This window comes from Symphodus melops, assembly GCF_947650265.1.
Source record: "Symphodus melops genome assembly, chromosome: 1".
NCBI lineage: Eukaryota > Metazoa > Chordata > Actinopteri > Labriformes > Labridae > Symphodus > Symphodus melops.
In genome coordinates, this window is record NC_136691.1 from 43,177,231 (window position 1) to 43,195,541 (window position 18,311).

General features: G+C 40.7%; 1 protein-coding gene across 5 annotated transcripts; it reads left to right on the top strand.

Moving 5' to 3' along the window:
- Nucleotides 1–2,481: 2,481 nt before the first annotated feature.
- On the top strand, nucleotides 2,482–16,590 carry LOC306827683 (bromodomain-containing protein 3-like). Of its 5 annotated transcripts, none has more exons than XM_079349663.1 (12): nucleotides 2,482–2,580; nucleotides 5,483–5,782; nucleotides 6,032–6,143; nucleotides 6,274–6,411; nucleotides 6,725–6,872; nucleotides 7,719–7,888; nucleotides 8,166–8,561; nucleotides 8,831–8,959; nucleotides 9,090–9,296; nucleotides 9,524–9,756; nucleotides 9,863–10,155; nucleotides 12,873–16,590. In XM_079349663.1, exons 2-12 carry the CDS (start codon nucleotides 5,691–5,693, stop codon nucleotides 12,989–12,991), a joined length of 2,037 nt encoding a protein of 678 aa, XP_079205789.1. In that variant the 5' UTR covers nucleotides 2,482–2,580; nucleotides 5,483–5,690; the 3' UTR covers nucleotides 12,992–16,590. The 5 variants fall into 5 exon arrangements, with proteins under 5 accessions (XP_079205789.1, XP_079205787.1, XP_079205788.1 ...); XM_079349661.1 differs by having other exon boundaries at nucleotides 2,545–2,701; XM_079349662.1 differs by having other exon boundaries at nucleotides 2,545–2,685.
- The last annotated feature ends 1,721 nt before the right edge of the window (nucleotides 16,591–18,311 follow it).

Genomic DNA, 18,311 nt, shown 5'->3' on the forward strand with positions numbered 1-18,311 from the left:
TCCCCCCACCTACCTGGCACTACCCTGTCTGTCTCCAACTACCTGTCTTCCCCCACATATACTTTCTCCTATGTCTAACTGAATGTCACTATCTGTCTTTCCACTTGTGTGTCTCACATACCTGTCTCTACCTGTCAGTCCTCTACTTGCCTGTCCTCAACATGTCTTTACCTGACTATCCTCCTCCTGCTTATCTCTCTCCATATACCTACTCTTTTTTGTCTGTCCTTCTCTCTGTCTGTCCCCTTCCTATATGTCTCTACCTGTCTTTCCCCTTCTACTGTATATCTGTTTATCTCTTTCTATCTCTATTTGTCTTTACCTGTCCGTACTCTGTTCTGTCTGCTTCTCTGTATGTGGCTTCCTTCCTGTCTGCATATCTGTCTGCCTCTTACTGTCTTTCCACCTGTTTTCCTCACTGTCTGCCCAAACCTGTCTGTCAGTCTGTTCCCCTACCTCACTACCTGACCACCCATCTACCTCTACCCCCTCAGTCTTTTAACCTATTTGTCTGACCTACCTCTGTCTGTCCATCTACTCCTCTACCTGCTGTCCTCCAGTCTGTCTGTCTGCTCGGCTCTGCTGCATGTTAACAGCCTCCTGCAGTCCGGCACACAGGCCCATAGCAACAGGACAAATGATGATGATTATATTCACTATGATGACAACAATAAAGCTTCTTGATAATCAGACTGATGTTTGCCTTTTTAATGTATATTAAATTTCTATATTGAAGAATAGTTTATTTTTAGCTTCAGTTGAGATAATAATTTTTATTTTTTTTACTGACCACAAAGAAAGATTTAGCAGTTGTGTGACTTAAAGTTTAACACAATCTGCCGACTGCTGAGTGTCATCATAATCTGTCTCTAGTAAGTGGCAATTTCCCTTTAGCTAGTGAGAGATCAGAGATATTTCTAAATAAATTGTGATACATTTACAAGCCAATATAACATCATTATATGTACATTTTGGATTGATTAAAGGGATACTTCACCCATTTACATGAAGCTGTGTATCATTAGAAACATGGTAGTAGTGTTGAATGGTCGTGAATCCAACCCTCATTTTGCACTGAGACGAGAGAAATGTGTTTTTCTTTGCTTGAAAGTTTTCTTCATGTGATGCAAAAAGCGTCATATTGCATCACGGGCAAAATGAGGGCTGGATTCATGACCATTTTAACACTACTACCATGTTTCTAATGATACACAGCTTCATGTACCGGTAAATGGGTGAAGTATCCCTTTAACGTCCTAATTTTAGAATTCTGGATTTGATTTTTTTTTTAATTCTGATTTTACAATCTGTCTGTCTTCATACACACACACACACACACACACACACACACACACACAGGCTTGCATCACACAAATGCACAAACAGGATCTGTGGACAAGTAGCCAAGTGACATGCTGAGAGATGTCCGAGAGAGGATTTGTGTTTGTTTTGTTTCTTTGTATGTAAATCCTGCATATGAGCTTGGTCGAATACATTAATAACTAATTTCCACTAGGGCAATGGCACTGTTTTTTTCTGTTCAGAGGTAAAATATGAATTCTCTACCCACTTGCTGGAGAGACTGTCTGTCGGCTGGCTTGGGAACGCCTCGGGGTCCCACCGGAAGAGCTTGAGGAGGTGTCTGGGGCAAGGGAAGTCTGGGCTTCTCTACTGGATAAGCAGTAGAACATGGATGGATGGATATCCACTCATATCAGATGCATTGTATACACTGTTACTCAATTCAACTCCAATTAAAATTGAATTGAATTGAATAACAGTGTCTGAGTGTATAGATCCTTATGTACTGGTCATCATTGTGGTTCATCTCTCCTGGGTCTGTCACCAACACTGTCAGTAGTTCTGTGTCCTGCTGCAAGTCTGCTGATGACACTTTGAAACACCGACCTGAAGGCACGTTATGGCCAGGTGGAGCTGCTTGTCCGTTAAGTGGCTTTGTGTGTTCATGGCTGCTTGAATGATGAACTGGGAATGACTTTCTGATAATACCAGCTTTTTATACCCCCAGAATGTTGAAATTGATGCCACATTGAAAAGGGTTGTCTTTTTTATTTGGTGGTGTTGTAAGGTGCACTGTACATAGTGAGACCATTCTGTGAAAACACAAAATGAGGTGTCTATCACCCTAATTCAATTGCCTCCCTATCCCAAAAATCACAGAAGTGAAACAAAAACCTTATTTATGAACTAAGGAGCTCACAATATCCCTAAATTATTGTGAGTCGTGTACTTTAAAGTGAAAATTTCTTAAAGTTCAGAGAACAGCAGGCCTTACGCTTTCTGGTTCAGCTGTGCATGCTGGGAAATGTAGTTCAAATTGTTACGCTACTCTATAAATGTAAACCTCTTTAGCCAGTCACAGCAGCCCGGTGATTATATCAACCAATCGCTGAACTTTAACTAACTGACCGGCAAATCCCAGCGGTTCATATCTCCCAGCAACAAATCGTGGCCTTGCAAAATACCAAGCAGCCAATCGAAAGCGCCACAGGCAGCCAGACAACCAATCCTATCATAACAACATCCGTGACGCTGCTCGCTACTGCGCCTGCGTCAAAGGTAGACAGCTGATAACTCATCTATTATGCTACTTCGCTAAATAAAAATCTTCCTATAAACTGAGCGGAGCCCGCCGTTGGAGGCACCGGAGGACCGAGAAACAAAGTAAACACCTTTATGTGTACGGTAGTCTTGTGTTGATCAGTTAAACGAAGCGTGGTGTTTTAGTTTGAGGGTGCAGGATGTGTCGGAGTCTGGCTGGCCGCTCGGCGCCTTCAGACAAAGCTCAGCTAACAGGCTAACGGCTTATTAGCTAGCCGAGCACTGAGCGCTAACATCTGCAAAGATTGGATGTTTGGCCGTGTTATTATCATAGTATGTTGTCTCATTATTGAACACATTTAAAGATACTATCTGTGAAAATACACTCGGATATCTCGATAACCGCCATTAGCGGTAGATATAGTGCTTTACGTGCTCGGTAAGTAGCCTAGCTCTGCTAGCTTGAAACCTAGCTCATATTTTGCATTTGCCTGCCCGCCATCTTTTTAAAGCAAGATAAATGGGATGTTTCGTTAGTCTGCAAAACACTCAAACCTACGCCGTTTCAGTAGCTAGCTCGGGTTGAAGGCTGTATTTAAGCAGTATATAATGGCCTGTGAGTGTCCGGCTGTGGATGTTGGTCCTGTTGACTGTATTTGTGTAGTTTGTTGGTCTGTTAAGAGTTAGCTCGTCTGTTAGCCGCCGAGCCGCTGCAGCAGCAGCATGTCTGCGAGCAGGAGTCCAACATCTGTTGATCTGTGCCGGACTGGACTGCATAGAGAGGGATGAAGGTGTGTTTGCTGTCTGACAGGGTAGTTTGATCCGTTACTCTCCGTGTGCTCTTAGTAAACAGTGAATTTGGCTTTGTGTGTTTTTAAACATATTTAGGTGGTTTGTAGTCCCAGTGTAAAGCACTGTACGAGGAGGAGGACTTTAACACCAGGTGATCATGTATCTGTCACTTTGAAAGTTGTTATCTGGTGATCAAGAATAGATGAGTTATAATGAAAGCAGTGGAGACTGAGTATGGATCACTTCGTTACGTCTGTGTTAAAGTAAATGTCAATATGATTTCTAGCATGTTACACAATGCTCATACAATTATGTGGGGATAATTCATGCTCGTATCCCTGTATGAATGTTTGTCTTGTAGTTCTAGACTCAGATTTGTTTGAACAAACTTTCTCTGTATTCAAAACTGTCATGTGTATCAGGTACCTGTTGAATGTAGAGCTGAAAAAAGAAATGGATCAATAAGGTTAATAATGTTTCATAGTGAACAGAAACAAACACTTGGATGGATCAGCAGTGAAGAGTGTACCCTTTTACCATTTATGTATTCATTAAAAAGCTTGTGAATTTATGTAAATGAATCATTTTGACCTGTTGGGTATGTTTGTAAAAAAAAAAGAGAAAAAAACCTTAATGAAAACTGCCCAAAGTTTGGTCACTTGATGCAGAGATACACATGAAATGAATCGACCCTGAGTAATTAAACATTAACCTATTTTAAAAAAAACATGTTAAGTTTACCTCATAAGTGTTTCTTGTCTTTTTCAAATGTTTCAGTCATGTTAATTCTAACAAATCAGCTCTGACATATAAGAGAGGATTAAACGCAATCAAACATAACTTCTGTATAGTTATTGGTTTTGAATGTGTTAACAGAAATGGATACATAGCCACATGATCTGTAACTATTTGTTTGACCTCTGTTTAAGCACTTGTAGCAGGATTAAACAAACTGAAAGACATACCTCTGTGGCAGTGCTTTTAAACAAGATGTTTTCATAGGCCGGTCTTCTGTGTTATTCAGTAGATTTAAGACCACTTAAATACCATATGGTGACTTGTCTTCTTTCAGTGCTGGTTAATTAAGAAGTCCTTTAACATGTCATGAAACAGTGTCACATGTTTATTCCAGTCGGAGATGTTTCAGTCTTTTGCCAGACTAAGTAAAGAGACATTTTATGATACATTGCTGAAACTTAACATAGTTGGCTAATTTGTAGAAAGAGCAAAATCAATTAAACAACCTCTAACTCTTAAAAAAAAAAAAAAAAAAAAAAAAAACTTGCCGGACATCAGTTAGTGAGTCTGACAGTTTTAAGACCTCTTGTTTGGTTTGTGATTAGAGTACACCCCCACTACCCCCATGGGATCTTTAAAAAAAAAAAATAGTGGTCGGAAGAATTGAGTCCCCTTGCCGATAATTATTGAATGAAGTTTGTATTTTCCATGAATTACACAGTTGATGTGTGACAATTTGTGTCACTACAAAGTAAACTTTTAGTTAATACTGTATGTAAAACTCCTCGTGAACTTCGGTACATCTACTTCTTGCATCGCCAACATGGCCATCTCCATATTATGATTCTTATGGAAGAGGATCCAGTCACAACCAGTCTGGCTGAGTTTGGGGCTGCAGCTCAGTAAAGGATTCAGACAGGTGGTTTCAACTCAATTTAAGAGATTTAAGGATGATTGGCAGGTGACCCTGAGATGTCGGTAAAAACCAGGGTCAGTGTTAAAACAGGACCAGGAAGATGGTTCTCATTTTAGTTAATGTGCCATTTTTGTGTTTTGGATCATTCAGTTTAATATAAACACAACTACCAATACTCTTCTTAAAATAATACACACTAGAAACTTAAGTTTGTTCTTCACTTACTGAAGGATATTTCACGGTTTTTACATTAAGCTCTTTGTGGTGTCCCAAAGGGAAAAATTAAAAAGACTTCACTTGAAACTTGAAAAATTAATACAATATGATAAAAAGCATACAATTAACACAAGCAATAACAAAAAACCCTAACCTTTTTTTATTTAGAAACTGCTTTTACTTTGTAATATAAAAAGTTGCAAGAGTGTAAGATGCTCATGGTTCTGATCTCTCTCTCTCTCTCTGTCTCTCTTTCAGGTCGTGCAATGGGAGTTTGTCTTATTGAGGGAAACATTGAGATTCAGAGTCAACATCAACTATTGAACTGATCACACCCACAGTGTGCTCTCACACACACGCACACACACACACACACACACCCTCAGACCACAGGGGGAGTTGTTTTTTTACCTTTGGGTCAGACACTGCCTTCCCACAGTGCATTGCTGTGTCCTCGTCGTCCACCATGTCGGACGCCCCCGAGGCTGCGCCCCCCAGCCCCCCTACCCCCACGAACCCGCCCCCACCTGAAGTCACAAATCCCACCAAACCTGGCAGGTAAGAACTACATCACTTAAAACCTTCTTCACCCTCTACACCTCCTGCCTTCTACTCCTCACTCCAGTTTTACAACTTTTAAATACTTTTCATCATCCTGTTTCCACTTTTCAAACTTACAACATCCTCTACACCTTTTACATCCATCCTACTATTTTCTAAGCTACACATTCTTCTTCTGAAGGGGAATTTAGAGTAGGAGATGGCGAGCATAAGAGTGCTAATGTTGTCTGGATTTGTGTCCATCAGGAAGACCAACCAGCTGCAGTACATGCAGAATGTGGTGGTAAAAACTCTGTGGAAGCATCAGTTCGCCTGGCCTTTCTACCAACCAGTCGATGCCATCAAACTCTGCCTGGCGGTGAGTGGTCCTGCTCGTTACCCCAGTTTTGGATCACATCAAAACAAACTGGGGAAAAGCTAGATTCTCCCCCCCCCCCACCCCCCCATCTTCTCTATTCCAAGCTAAATTAGTTTGTAAATGTTTCCAGGACTACCACAAGGTTATCAAGAACCCAATGGACATGGGAACCATCAAGAAGCGTCTGGAGAACAATTATTATTGGAGCGCCAGTGAGGCCATGCAGGACTTCAACACCATGTTCACCAACTGCTACATCTACAACAAGGTATGTTCATGCAGTTACAGTGATGTAGGTTCTCAGTTCTATTTGACTGATGCTATGGTGTCCAACATGCAGCCTCCAATGTGATCTCTGATCAGTTCAACAGCTTAACTCTCTATTAAACTTGTGGACAAGTGACTCTGTATCTCTGGGCAAATTTTGACTAAAGCCGCACTGTCGTTCATTTACCGCTCTGTGTGCCTTTGAAATGGCAAAATAAAGTTTTTTGACTTGAAAGTGTCATAACACTAGATGTGTTATCATTAATATATCATTACAAGAAGCATCCCTTGAAACATTGTGTTTGTGTGTGCAGCCCACAGATGACATCGTCTTGATGGCACAGGCCTTGGAGAAAATCTTCCTGCAGAAAGTTGCTCAGATGCCTCAAGAAGAAGTCGCTCTGCTGCCTCCAGCTCCCAAAGGAAAGAACAAGAGCAAACAGCCTGCTGCTGCCACGACAGGTACTTCGCTGCAGGACTAGATCTAATTCTTTTAACTGTCACAATGTTCCTGAAACTCACAAATGAGTCTGTGGTAGTAGGAAACATTTAGAATAGTCTGCATTAAGCCTGGCTTAGACTGCAGGATAATGTATCTGGTTTGAGGACGGATTCCTCTTTCCCAGCAATCGCAGAGTCGTTCCCGACTCAAGGCTACCAATTATCAGCCCAGATTATCTTGTAGAGTGAGCGGCAGTCGTAAAGATCCAATCTTAACGTCCCTGATCTGCTCGCCGATCGTCGGGGACTCCCTGATTTATTTCAAACATGTTTGATATTGAGAATAGAAAATGTTGACAATTGCGTCATGGAAGGGTGTGGAAGAAGTTGTTTGTGACTACAATAGCTGTTAGAAACAAAGGAGCACAATGATACTGTAAGTGGACGGTAAATTGTAATGCTCATAGTTACTATCTGACCTCCAACTCTCACTGAAGAATGTACAACCCTCGTTGTGCACGTCTCCCCAGACATTTCTTCAACCCAAACTTGTTTGTTTTTAGTTTTTTCCTCTCTGCAGAGAGCATTGTAAACGCAAATTTTACTGATGCTTGTCGTTATGGAGAAGAATATCTGTTTACATTCTAGTTACGTAGTAGTAAAGCATCACACGTTTTCTGAGTTCAAAAAAGTATTTTAAGACTGCAGTGTGAACCAGACTTCACCCATGTAATGAAGTTAAAGTTCCATAAAGGTCTTATTAGTCACTTCTTACACATTGTTAGAGTTGTTTTCATTTTTGTCATATTCTTAAACAAAAATATGATGATTCATGTGTTAACTATTTTCTCTTGATGTCTCTCTCAGTGAGTCAGCAGGCGGAATCTTCAGCCTCCCCTCCCCCTTCATATCCGTCCCCATCTCCCTCTCAGACACCTGTCATCTCGACCACGCCCACACCTGTCCAGACAACGCCCCCTGTTTCTGCTCCACAGCCCCCGACAGCCATGATGCCATCTGCACAGCCTGTTGTCAAGGTAACAGTGTGTTCAGCGTAGGACAGCTTCATGGCCTATAATATATATATCAGAAAACACTAACTCATATGAACTTCTTGTCCGTCTCTTCTCTTTGTATTGCTTCACCTCTCTGTCCCCCACCTCTCTCTCTCTGTCTCTCTCTCTCTCTCTCTCTCTCTCTGTCTCTCTGTTTCTCGTAACGATACTCTAAACTGGTCTGTCTCTGTGTGCTTCTCTGTCCGCTCTCTCTTTTCCTGTGTATTTCTGTCTTTTCACCTGTCTGTTGCTCTTATAGAAGAAAGGTGTAAAAAGGAAAGCCGACACCACCACTCCTACCACGTCGGCCATATCGGCTGGGCGTGCAGACTCTCCGTCCGCCCAGGACAACAAACCAGCCAAACTGGGCTCATCAAGACGCGAGGCGGCCGCCCGTCCAGCAAAGACTCGCAGGGAGACGGTTGAGGAGCTAGCGGGTGGCGAGGTGGGAGCTGGTGCGGGGGCAGTCGTGGGGAGAAAAGGCGGTAAGCTGGGTGAGCAGATGAAACACTGCGACGCCATCCTAAAGGAGATGCTTTCCAAGAAACACGCAGCCTACGCCTGGCCTTTCTACAAGCCAGTGGATGCAGAGGCGCTGGAGCTGCATGACTACCATGACATCATCAAACACCCCATGGACCTCAGCACTGTCCGGGTAACTTATGCTGACATCTTTACTTAAATACTCCCTTGTTTACCTACATAATTGCATCTTTGTTGTCTTTACTAGTAACTTTAAACAACTTTAAGGAGTGTGAGCAAACAGTAAAAATGTGTCCTTACGATGCGGTGAAGAAGTGGGAGCTCCACATACAAACACACACTCACATGTGTACACAAACCAAGTACTGTTCTCCCAGCTGACGACAATGTAAAATAACAAGCATCATAGACTTTTAACATCTCTCCCCTCTCCCACAACAGAAAAAAATGGACAAAGGAGAGTACAGTGATCCTCAAAGTTTTGAAACCGACGTGAGGTTAATGTTCTCCAACTGTTACAAGTACAACCCTCCAGATCACGAGGTGGTGGCAATGGCCCGAAAGCTGCAGGTATGTGTTAACTCAAAAATCCCTCAAAAATCTAAAGAACCTCTTAGAACATGTATATATTTATGTATATATATATATATATTTAGATAAGTTCTGTCCCATCATAATCAGTCGCTCTCTTGCTCCTCAGGATGTATTCGAAATGCGTTTTGCCAAGATCCCAGATGAAGGCTTGGAGGCGTCAGTCCCATCTACAACCCCATTGGTCAGTAAAAGCACCGCCTCCTCTGACAGCAGCAACAACTCCTCCTCCGACGAATCATCAGACTCAGAGGAGGAGAGAGCCACGCGATTGGCTGAGCTACAGGAGCAGGTTGGTGCTGCCGACCAATCACAGGTCAAGAACATCCTGGTTTTCTTCTTTTTAATATGATTGTAGATTTACTTAAAGTTCAAAATTCTGTTTATGTATTAAATTTCTATTCTAGGGTAATGTTGATACAATATGATGATATATATGATGATTTGATTTTTAAATCAGTTACCTAGTATAATGATCTTGCTGAAGGAGTTCCCCAATATTTGTAAGAGGTAAAGGTATTGATAATTAGTATATTTCATCAGTTGAAGGCAGTGCACGAGCAGCTGGCCGTCCTGTCCCAGGCTCCAGTCAGCAAGCCAAAGAAGAAGAAAGAGAAGAAAGACAAGGAGAAGAAGAAGGAGAAGGAAAAAGATAAAGGGAACAAAGGCAAGCTGGAGGAAGAGAAGAAGCCCAAGGCTGCTGCTCAGCAGCCTAAACCAGCCAATCAGAAGAAAGCGCCAGCCAGGAAAGCAAACAGCACGGTGACGGCCACTAGGTACAAAAAAGTCTTAAAATCTTAAAAACCTATACATGGATGAAAAAATGATCATACCTGTCTTTTGGACTGAATTGGAAGTAAGAGCAAATCACTCTGTTTCCAGGCAACCTAAGAAAGGTAGTAAAGCCTCTGGCTCGGCCAATGGAGACGATGGTGAGGAGTCTTCCCTGCCGATGTCATATGACGAGAAACGCCAGCTGAGTTTGGATATAAACAGGTTGCCAGGGGAGAAGCTGGGGCGTGTCGTCCACATCATCCAGTCAAGAGAACCATCGCTGAGGGATTCCAACCCCGACGAGATCGAGATTGACTTTGAAACTCTAAAACCCTCCACACTCAGAGAGCTAGAGCGCTATGTCAAATCCTGCCTGCAGAAGAAGCAGAGGAAACTACTGCGTAAGTACTGCTTGACTACTACATAAAGGCTCATCCAAACCCTTTGTTCGGCCTGTGGATGGACAGTTAATGTGAGACAGCGGTAACTGTCAGAGACTCCAGACTGCAGTGTCTTTCATAAACTTCAAGAGTCACACCTCGTAACACAATGATTAAATGGGAGGTTTTTTGTTCTTTCTCGCTCCCCATCTCTTCTCCGCCACCATCAGAGTATAATGTGTCATTAATTATATTTAGTGCCATCACGTCTTGGTTACAGCATTGGTGCGTGTGATTGAAATGATTCAACATTTCTACGTATTGTTGAAGTACCACAGTAAAAACGAAATAATAAATGAAGGAAAGAGAGTTTAAACTCACAGTTACAAATAACGTTCACACTAATGCATAACGAGAGAGAGTTCGTAACCATACAGTCAGGACTAGGTAGTCATAAATTAGGAAACAGGAAAAATTTAGAAAATGAATCTTGTTCAAATCTAGCTCATTTAAAAATGTGTAATGTGAGAAAACAGCTGAGGTGAAGAAGTACTCCTCCCTGTGTCTTTCACGTCATATCAGACTACATGTGAATGCCATCGCTTTGAATCTGCACTTTGAGTCCAGCCGGACGTTTGACATCCAAGGACCACACCATTTGTTTTGCCACACACTTTACCAAAGAGACGCTAAAAGATCTTACTCTTTGTTAAATTATCTACAAAGACCAACATTAATCCAACATGAGCACAGCACTGAGCAATATTTAGCAAAATTACAGTAGCAAGGAAAAAACTTCATTTGTAGTCGTTAAATATTGAGTGTGTAATAGTTGGCACTTTTACATTTTAAGCAACAAACCACATTTTACTCTGCCTCTCTGTGTGTGCTCCTTACTTTCTAAACAGAATGATTCATAATGTTGGAAACGACATCACCCACCAAAAAATTCAATTCCCTCAATTCTGAACAACACTCTAGAAATCTAAGTACGCTGCGAGATATGATCGCCGGCACTGCTTCCGTCAAGAGTGTACCTGCGTCCCACCAAGCTGAGCGCAGTGCAAGGTTGTTCTTGTCGTCCAAGCACGCTGTGCAAAAGTAAATCATTTTTAACTTGGGCTTCAACTCTGATGTCACATCCACGTGTCCATTTAGGAGGGAATGTCCAAGCACAGCAAACAATCTCTCACCTTGCTTTAAAAATGAAATTCAAACAGTTTGGGTCGATCTGTGTTTTATATTTTTTTTCAAGCATCAGAGATGTGAGTTGTGCTTGTGAAGCGGCCCTTTTAGAGCCGCAGCTCGTGGATTAGCCTAAACATGAACACACACAGTCTTCTGGTTTGCTGCTCATTTCCTCATCCGGACAGAAGAAAGGTCAGGGGCAGATCATTTGCAAGAGGCAGAAGCTCCCCTTTTTTCCTGACTATTATCATCACCTAGCAACTTGCGCCGTTGATTTTTGCACTCCCCTCTGCTCTGCGTCCTACCCCGAGGTAGGCCTTGGAGATTTGACTAAAAATATCTCCAATCATAATCATCTCTGATAATCATGATATCCGTCTATAACAATAATTATCACAAGAAATGTCAAGACATTTTTTATCTCAAATTCAAAGTCTAATTTTTTCTTCTGACTGAAAGTTAAAGAAACCAGATAGTTAGTTGTGGTTTTAGCATTATTTATGGTCCCAACATTTCAGTGTCAGTTTGCTGCTGGGGAGGAACACTTCCGGGCCCAGTGCTTGCTGAGTAACACTCGATTAAGACGTTTGGTCACTGCTTGCTCTCTCGAGGGTGATATTGTTTGAAATGGTGTAGAAAGGTTTGTGCTGTTGCCTGTTTTAGCAGTTGGACTGTGATTGTATTCAAAATATTTCCAAACTCTGGAAGTTGAGTGGCGTTTCTTGTTGTGCTATTCAGGATGATTTCTCCTAACTCTTTAAGAAGGACTGCTTTAATGTCAGGTGGTAACTAGCATATAAGGTGCATTAGCCCCCCTCCCTGGTGTTTGGGTGGTGTAGTTACAGGTTTAAATCTATCAAACTGTAATCGAACCTGACAATTATTGTTATTGTTTTATCGCCCAGGCCCGTTAACTTATTCTTTGGTCACGCTAACTTTTTAGTTATTGGTGTCAAATTAGCAGGCCAACCTGAAGCCCAGTTTCTAGAAAAATGTAGATATCTGGCACTAGAGATTCCATGATTGTGTCAAACGAGACCATACATTGCCGTATTAATATTTTCTCCCACCTTACTTGGTACACGTGGAAATGGGTTTACTTGGATTGGGTCAAGGCACCAGGGTTTTGAGGGGAACACAGGCGTGACTGGCTCAGTCGGCTGTTTCTCTCCAGTTTGTCCGATGTGTCCTTGGGCAAGACACTTAACTCCGAATTGCTTTTGCTGCTTCGTCGACATATGCATGTGTATGATTGGAATTAGTTTCTTCTGATGGTCACTTTACAAAGCATCCTCTGCCTTCAGTTTATGAATGAGTAGGTTTGACATGTGCTGTAAAAGCGTTTTGAGTATTGAGAAGACTAGAAAAGCACAATACGAGCTCCGTTCACCATTTACGGGTGTCCAAGAAGTGCATTACTGCACAAGAATCTTAGCTCTGCTGCAGGCCATGACCTCAGACCACTGTAAATGAGAAATGTCCTGTTTATATATGAGAACATCCAGTCTGACAGTCTGTGTTTCTCTCTGTACTTGTCTTTCTCTTTCCAGAGAAGGCAGCAGGAGGCGGGGCCTCAGGAGGCGGGGCTAGTCGTTTGAGTGGCAGCTCTTCTTCCTCCTCTGATGACAGCTCCTCAACAGGAACCTCCTCTTCCTCTGACACGGACTGAACACGCATAAAACACGTACATGTTACTGAACATACACACACAGAGGTTTATCCACTTGACATACACACAAATTCATCCATAAAGGTAACACATGCAGACTCGCATCTATGTAAACTTCCATGCTGAACAAACAGTCACACAAGCAAAGACAGAAACACCCTCTGAACTTCTGACAACACACACTCACACACAAACACACACACTCACATGCATACATACACAGGCCCAGACTTGGAGACTGTATGTAAATAGGCTGACCTGTTTTTTAGCTCCTAGTGTTTTTTTTCTTTCTTTTCTTTACTTTCTCGAGGAATGCAAAAAGATAGAAGAGAAGAAGAAGGAAGCAACAATTTTCCATGGAAGTAAAGAGGAATATGGGAGGAAGACATGTTAGAAAGACGGGCAACCTGTCTGTCTGGGAGAAGCTTTGATCTTTTCTGAATACGTATAGCTGTCAAGAATGCTTTCTTCTTCTCCTTTATGTTGGACAGCTGGCTGTGACCCCATATCTCTAAAAACATTCCAGACGCATCTATAGAGTATCATTGGTGAGGAGGAGTAGATGATCTCATTGGGTTTTACTCCAAACTGTGCTGGCATATTACTTGAGCACAAGTCGAGCGTCCTCAAAGTTTTGTCTAAAGGTTGAAAATGCCTCAAAGCATCCTGGGACTCACTGTCACCACTAAAACCTGGGAAGTAAAGGAAATTTCAGGAGCAAACCAGTTGCTTTCATATAGTGTAATTTTTACCTGGTCCATAGTTCTGTCATCTGTCATGAGTAAATCTCGTGAATGGAAACAATTCAACAATTTCAAAAATGTTAAAACATCAAGTCTTATTTTCAGGACTTAACATATACATATTCAAAGCAAAGACACTGATTGGTGCAAAAGATACAAGAGGCAGAATCTCCTTCTTTTTTTCATAGTTTTTTAATAAAAGAAAATCCTGGCGAGTGTTTTAAGTATGATCTGCAGAGAAGGTGAAATTTAAAAAGTTTGAATAAAAGCCCTCTGAGAGCAAACCTCTCCTTCGATGGTCCCACAACAAAAATTCAACACCGTCTGTCTGTCACTGGGGTCAACCGTGAGGGAATAGGGGGGCCAGGAACCCCCCACCATCAAGCACCGGCTCTGACAGCTTAGAGCGAGAAAAACATTTTTTATTTTTTACACTACATTTCCTTTATTTTTCAGTTTTATGATTTTTCAGGTTGTGTGCGGAACTTGTCTTCTAAGGTTCTCTATATAAAAATGTCTTTGTAGCGCTGTCCTGTCTTTTTCCCATCCCCACAACAGAACCACTCATACTGTGCAGCCCCCACCCAACCCCAAACTTCATTAAATGTGAGGACTAAGCAGATGTTATGTTTTTGGTGGTTTAAATTATAATTGTTTTAGCCAATTTTTCTGGAAGAGTATGAAGGTTCAATCTTCAATCTAAAGTGGAAGAAAAAAATAAAAGCTTTCAGAAATGTTTCTCCCAGAAATGTGTGAAATAACACAAATCCATCACTGTTATATATTCTATGAGAAAAAAAAACAGCTATTTTATTTTTATAGTAACTTTACTCTTTGAAAGTCCAAAATAAAAACAAAAATTACTGAAAGGCAAATACTAGATAACATTTTTTTTCTCTGGTAAGATGATAAAAAGTAATATTTCGCAACAAAGTAAAACAAAACTTGATGCAAACTTTTTAAAGCTAAAAGATAATGTAATGAGGGAACTTATTTTAATAATCAAAATGTAATTGTACTCCAGTTTACTGACTATTTAAGCAGCAGTTCACCTTTGAGCTTTAATTTTAAGTCTTTTTATACGTTTATTAAAGCGGAAATATGTCTCCCATTGAGCAATTGATTAAATTCTGTGTGACAAGCTTTCTAAACTGGAGATGTTTAGGTTGAAATTAAAACCCTGTATTCATCAAACTGTGTCATGTGACTGCTGGATGCCAGATAGCCTTGACTTTGACCCCTGATATCTGGTTGTTCCTCTGATGTTGTCAGACCAGCGGTAACCTCCAAAAATGGGTGATTTTTTTCCCCTTGTGTTGCAGTCTGTTTCCATTGGTCTGGCGTCAAGCTGAGTTAAAGTGAAAGGAAAATTAAAGTTAATTAATAAAAACAAACATGACCAAATTCTACGACATGCCCTGCACAGATTGGTTTAGGTCTACAAGGTCTTTAGATAGCAGCCTGTAAACCTTTATAATCGTAACTTAAAGCTGTGCCACTTCTACATTATGACCTTGAGTTTAATTTTTCACATGTTTTTGAACCCATCATTGTCTGACTAACAGGGTGGTGGTGCTACAGTATTTTTCTTTTTCTGTCTGACCCGGGTTTGTTTGTGTTGATCTGGCTTCGCTGCAGTGCTGCTAATCAGATCAATCAGACTGATCAAACCAATCAGATTAAATCATGTGACTTCTCTCAAACACACAGTTCACCTGTCAACCTGCCTGTCTCTCTGTCTGTCTGCTTACTGCTGTTTGTATCACAGCAAGTTTATTAAACTCAAAGGGGTTTTTTTTCTGGGGGGGGGGGGTTATGTCGCCCTCTGTTTGACCTTGAACTTCTGCGTACAGTAATGTTAGCAGTGATGTGCTGATTAACAAGATCCTGAAACCTCGCTTGTTGAAATAAATACAATCAAAATTCTGGATTTCACTGCTGGGCAGGAACTCGGGCTTTGTTCCTTCTATTAAGTGGAGAAGATTGTTTTGCAACCCAGGCTTCCTTTAGACCTTGCTTTCTCCTCTGAGATGAACATACCTCTCCCGTGTGCAGATTATTAGAGTTAAAGATTCACAATCCCATTCTTGGTTAGTGATGTATTTTGGAAGGAAAAGTTTGAAGTGGAAATTTAAAATGATGGGATTATTCTTTTAATTCTAATAATTCATATGAATCCATTTTTCTTGTATTAAGTAAATCATTGGATTTTTTTAAAACTCATTTCAAACAATCTGCTTGTTTCTTCAAAGCTTTCAACCAAATGTCATGGCCTTCCTCAGTTGATAGAACTGCTTAGTTGTCATAAAGATGGTTTATTTGTTATCAAAACTAAAAAGTGTTTTTGTGTGCGTGATTCTTTAACTGTTGTGAGATTGAAGAAACATTTGGGGAAACACACTTAAATTTATTTTGGACATTTTAAAGGCAAATCTATAAGTGACTGAATCAGTAATGGATGATGAGCATACACATTTCCTCCAGGTGTGACTGAGTGATGGACAGACAGACAGTCGGACAGCTTGTTGCCACGGTAACCCTCTTTGTTTTTAGTTGATGGTCGAGCTTTGATGCTAATAGTTAATTTTTGTATTTTAATAAGAAAAAGGAAAAAAGTGATTTTATGTATTTGCATGCACTCCGGCCGTATGTTTTTTCTTCCGTATGTTTGAGCACTGTATAGTAGCTGTATAGTAGCTGTCTGAGGTTTAGACCGAACTCCGCTCAATAGAGTAGAGAGAGAGAGAGGACGAACCGACGAAAAAACCAACAAGTGAATTATTTGATGTAATTACTGATATGGGATCCTTATTTTCTGAGTTCCTTTGTTTTCATAAATAAACATATAAACTGAAACGCTGGATGGACTTTCATTTACACAAGACAACCCTAAATAAAGTTGCACTCTGATTGGCCGATGCCTTATCATATGATTGTTGGCCTACTCATAATTGGCTTTGATGGCCGATCGTTGAATGTTTATTTTTACAGCGCAATAATTTGATATTTAAGTATTGATAATGTTTTACAAGTTACAAGTCCCTGAACCATTAAAGATAAAATGCTTCGCAAAAATGTATGGTTGGGGACGAAACCATAACTCTCCTGTTAGCTTTAAGCTAAAAAAAAAAAAAAAGTTTCCCAGGGACCCATAAGTCCTCGGACTACAGTTTTTTTTTTTCATTTAGTTTAGAAAATACAGCAAATAAAGGTTTCACTTCTTAAACTTTTTAAATATCTCTACCAAATTTACATAGTACACCTTTAATGTTTTTCTTGTATGTAAGAAGTGGACTTAGACCAAAGGTGCACCTAATATGTTTAAAACGCGAGCAGGGGGCAGTCAGACTGTGTTGAATCCAATTGATGACAAAGATTCAAATGGCCTCGTTCCCCAACAATGTCTTTTTTCATCATATTTTGCCCCCTGAGCTCAAGTTACTGACACTGTTCATATGCGCACTGTGTTCTACTGCATCAGCATCAACCATCTGACAACAGACTATCAGAAGACTAATAATGTATAACAACGATATCAAATCAAACTGGAGTTTAGTCACTTCAAACATTTCATGAATCAATAATTAGATTAAATTCGATCATTTTAAAGAGGTGAACGTTCAGAAATAACAAACATATGTAAATGTATGCAGGTTAAAAATTCTGGGGTTTTTTTAGAGGCGGCTGGTGAGAAGAACTGTTTGCTGTCTCGGGCACGCGCTGACTTTGTGTCGTCTTTGTGTGCCCCTATCTTTAAAGTGTTGTCACTGTTTGATGTGCTTGACTCAGAGATTCATTGAATTTATTACGTGATGTAACTGTCGCGGAAGCAGGGGGCGATGACGGACTTTTACGTTAATAGTAGGTTGTGATTGCTTGAATGGACATATCGTTGTCATGAGTGGGTGAAAGCTTATGAAGGGCTAAAAAATACATGAGTTTGGGTGTGATTAAAACAAACAAATAGAACGTGTTTTTTTTCTTTTTTTGACAAGAGATATGTTAAAATTAGTTATATGTTAATTTCTAACTTAATAGATTTATTATTGTGTCAAAACTCACCTTGTAGCATATGGGTTCTCAAAATGTAAAAGACTCGCACCTTAAAACCAATTAATCGAAAAAAATCAACTTGATATCCTTCTCAAATTTACATTTCATATATTTATATAAAGTGTTGATGTTTTTTCCAGCTTTTCAGCTCACAAGATGAATTAAAAATCAAACTGACTTTTATAATCAAGGAATGAAACCAAACATGTTCAAAGTCAAATATTTGAATAAGAAGACACTCAAATAATGTTCTGTTGTTGACTCTTAGGGTGGGGCCCGTTGTTCACGGCGCACCCGTCCCGAAAAATGGACCAAATGCAATCCGAGCAGACCTCACGGGTCCGTATCCTTCCATCGAGCGTCGCCGCGCCGCCCCTCTATGCAAAGTAGCCACGAGGACGGAGCCGACGTCGACAAACAAGGCAAGCGAGCGCCTGCCTCTGCCTGTTTTTCAAACTGCATTTCAGGATGCCAAAAAAACCGAAAATGTGTGGCTTTGACGAACATATTCCGTTTGTGTTTGC

Bases quoted from the DNA above. Each gene is read 5' to 3' on its own strand.
- LOC306827683 (XM_079349663.1), top strand. From the start codon at position 5,691: ATGTCGGACGCCCCCGAGGCTGCGCCCCCCAGCCCCCCTACCCCCACG. The intron at 8,960-9,089 runs GTATGTGTTAAC...CTTGCTCCTCAG, and splicing joins CAATGGCCCGAAAGCTGCAG to GATGTATTCGAAATGCGTTT. The intron at 10,156-12,872 runs GTAAGTACTGCT...TTCTCTTTCCAG, and splicing joins GAAGCAGAGGAAACTACTGC to AGAAGGCAGCAGGAGGCGGG.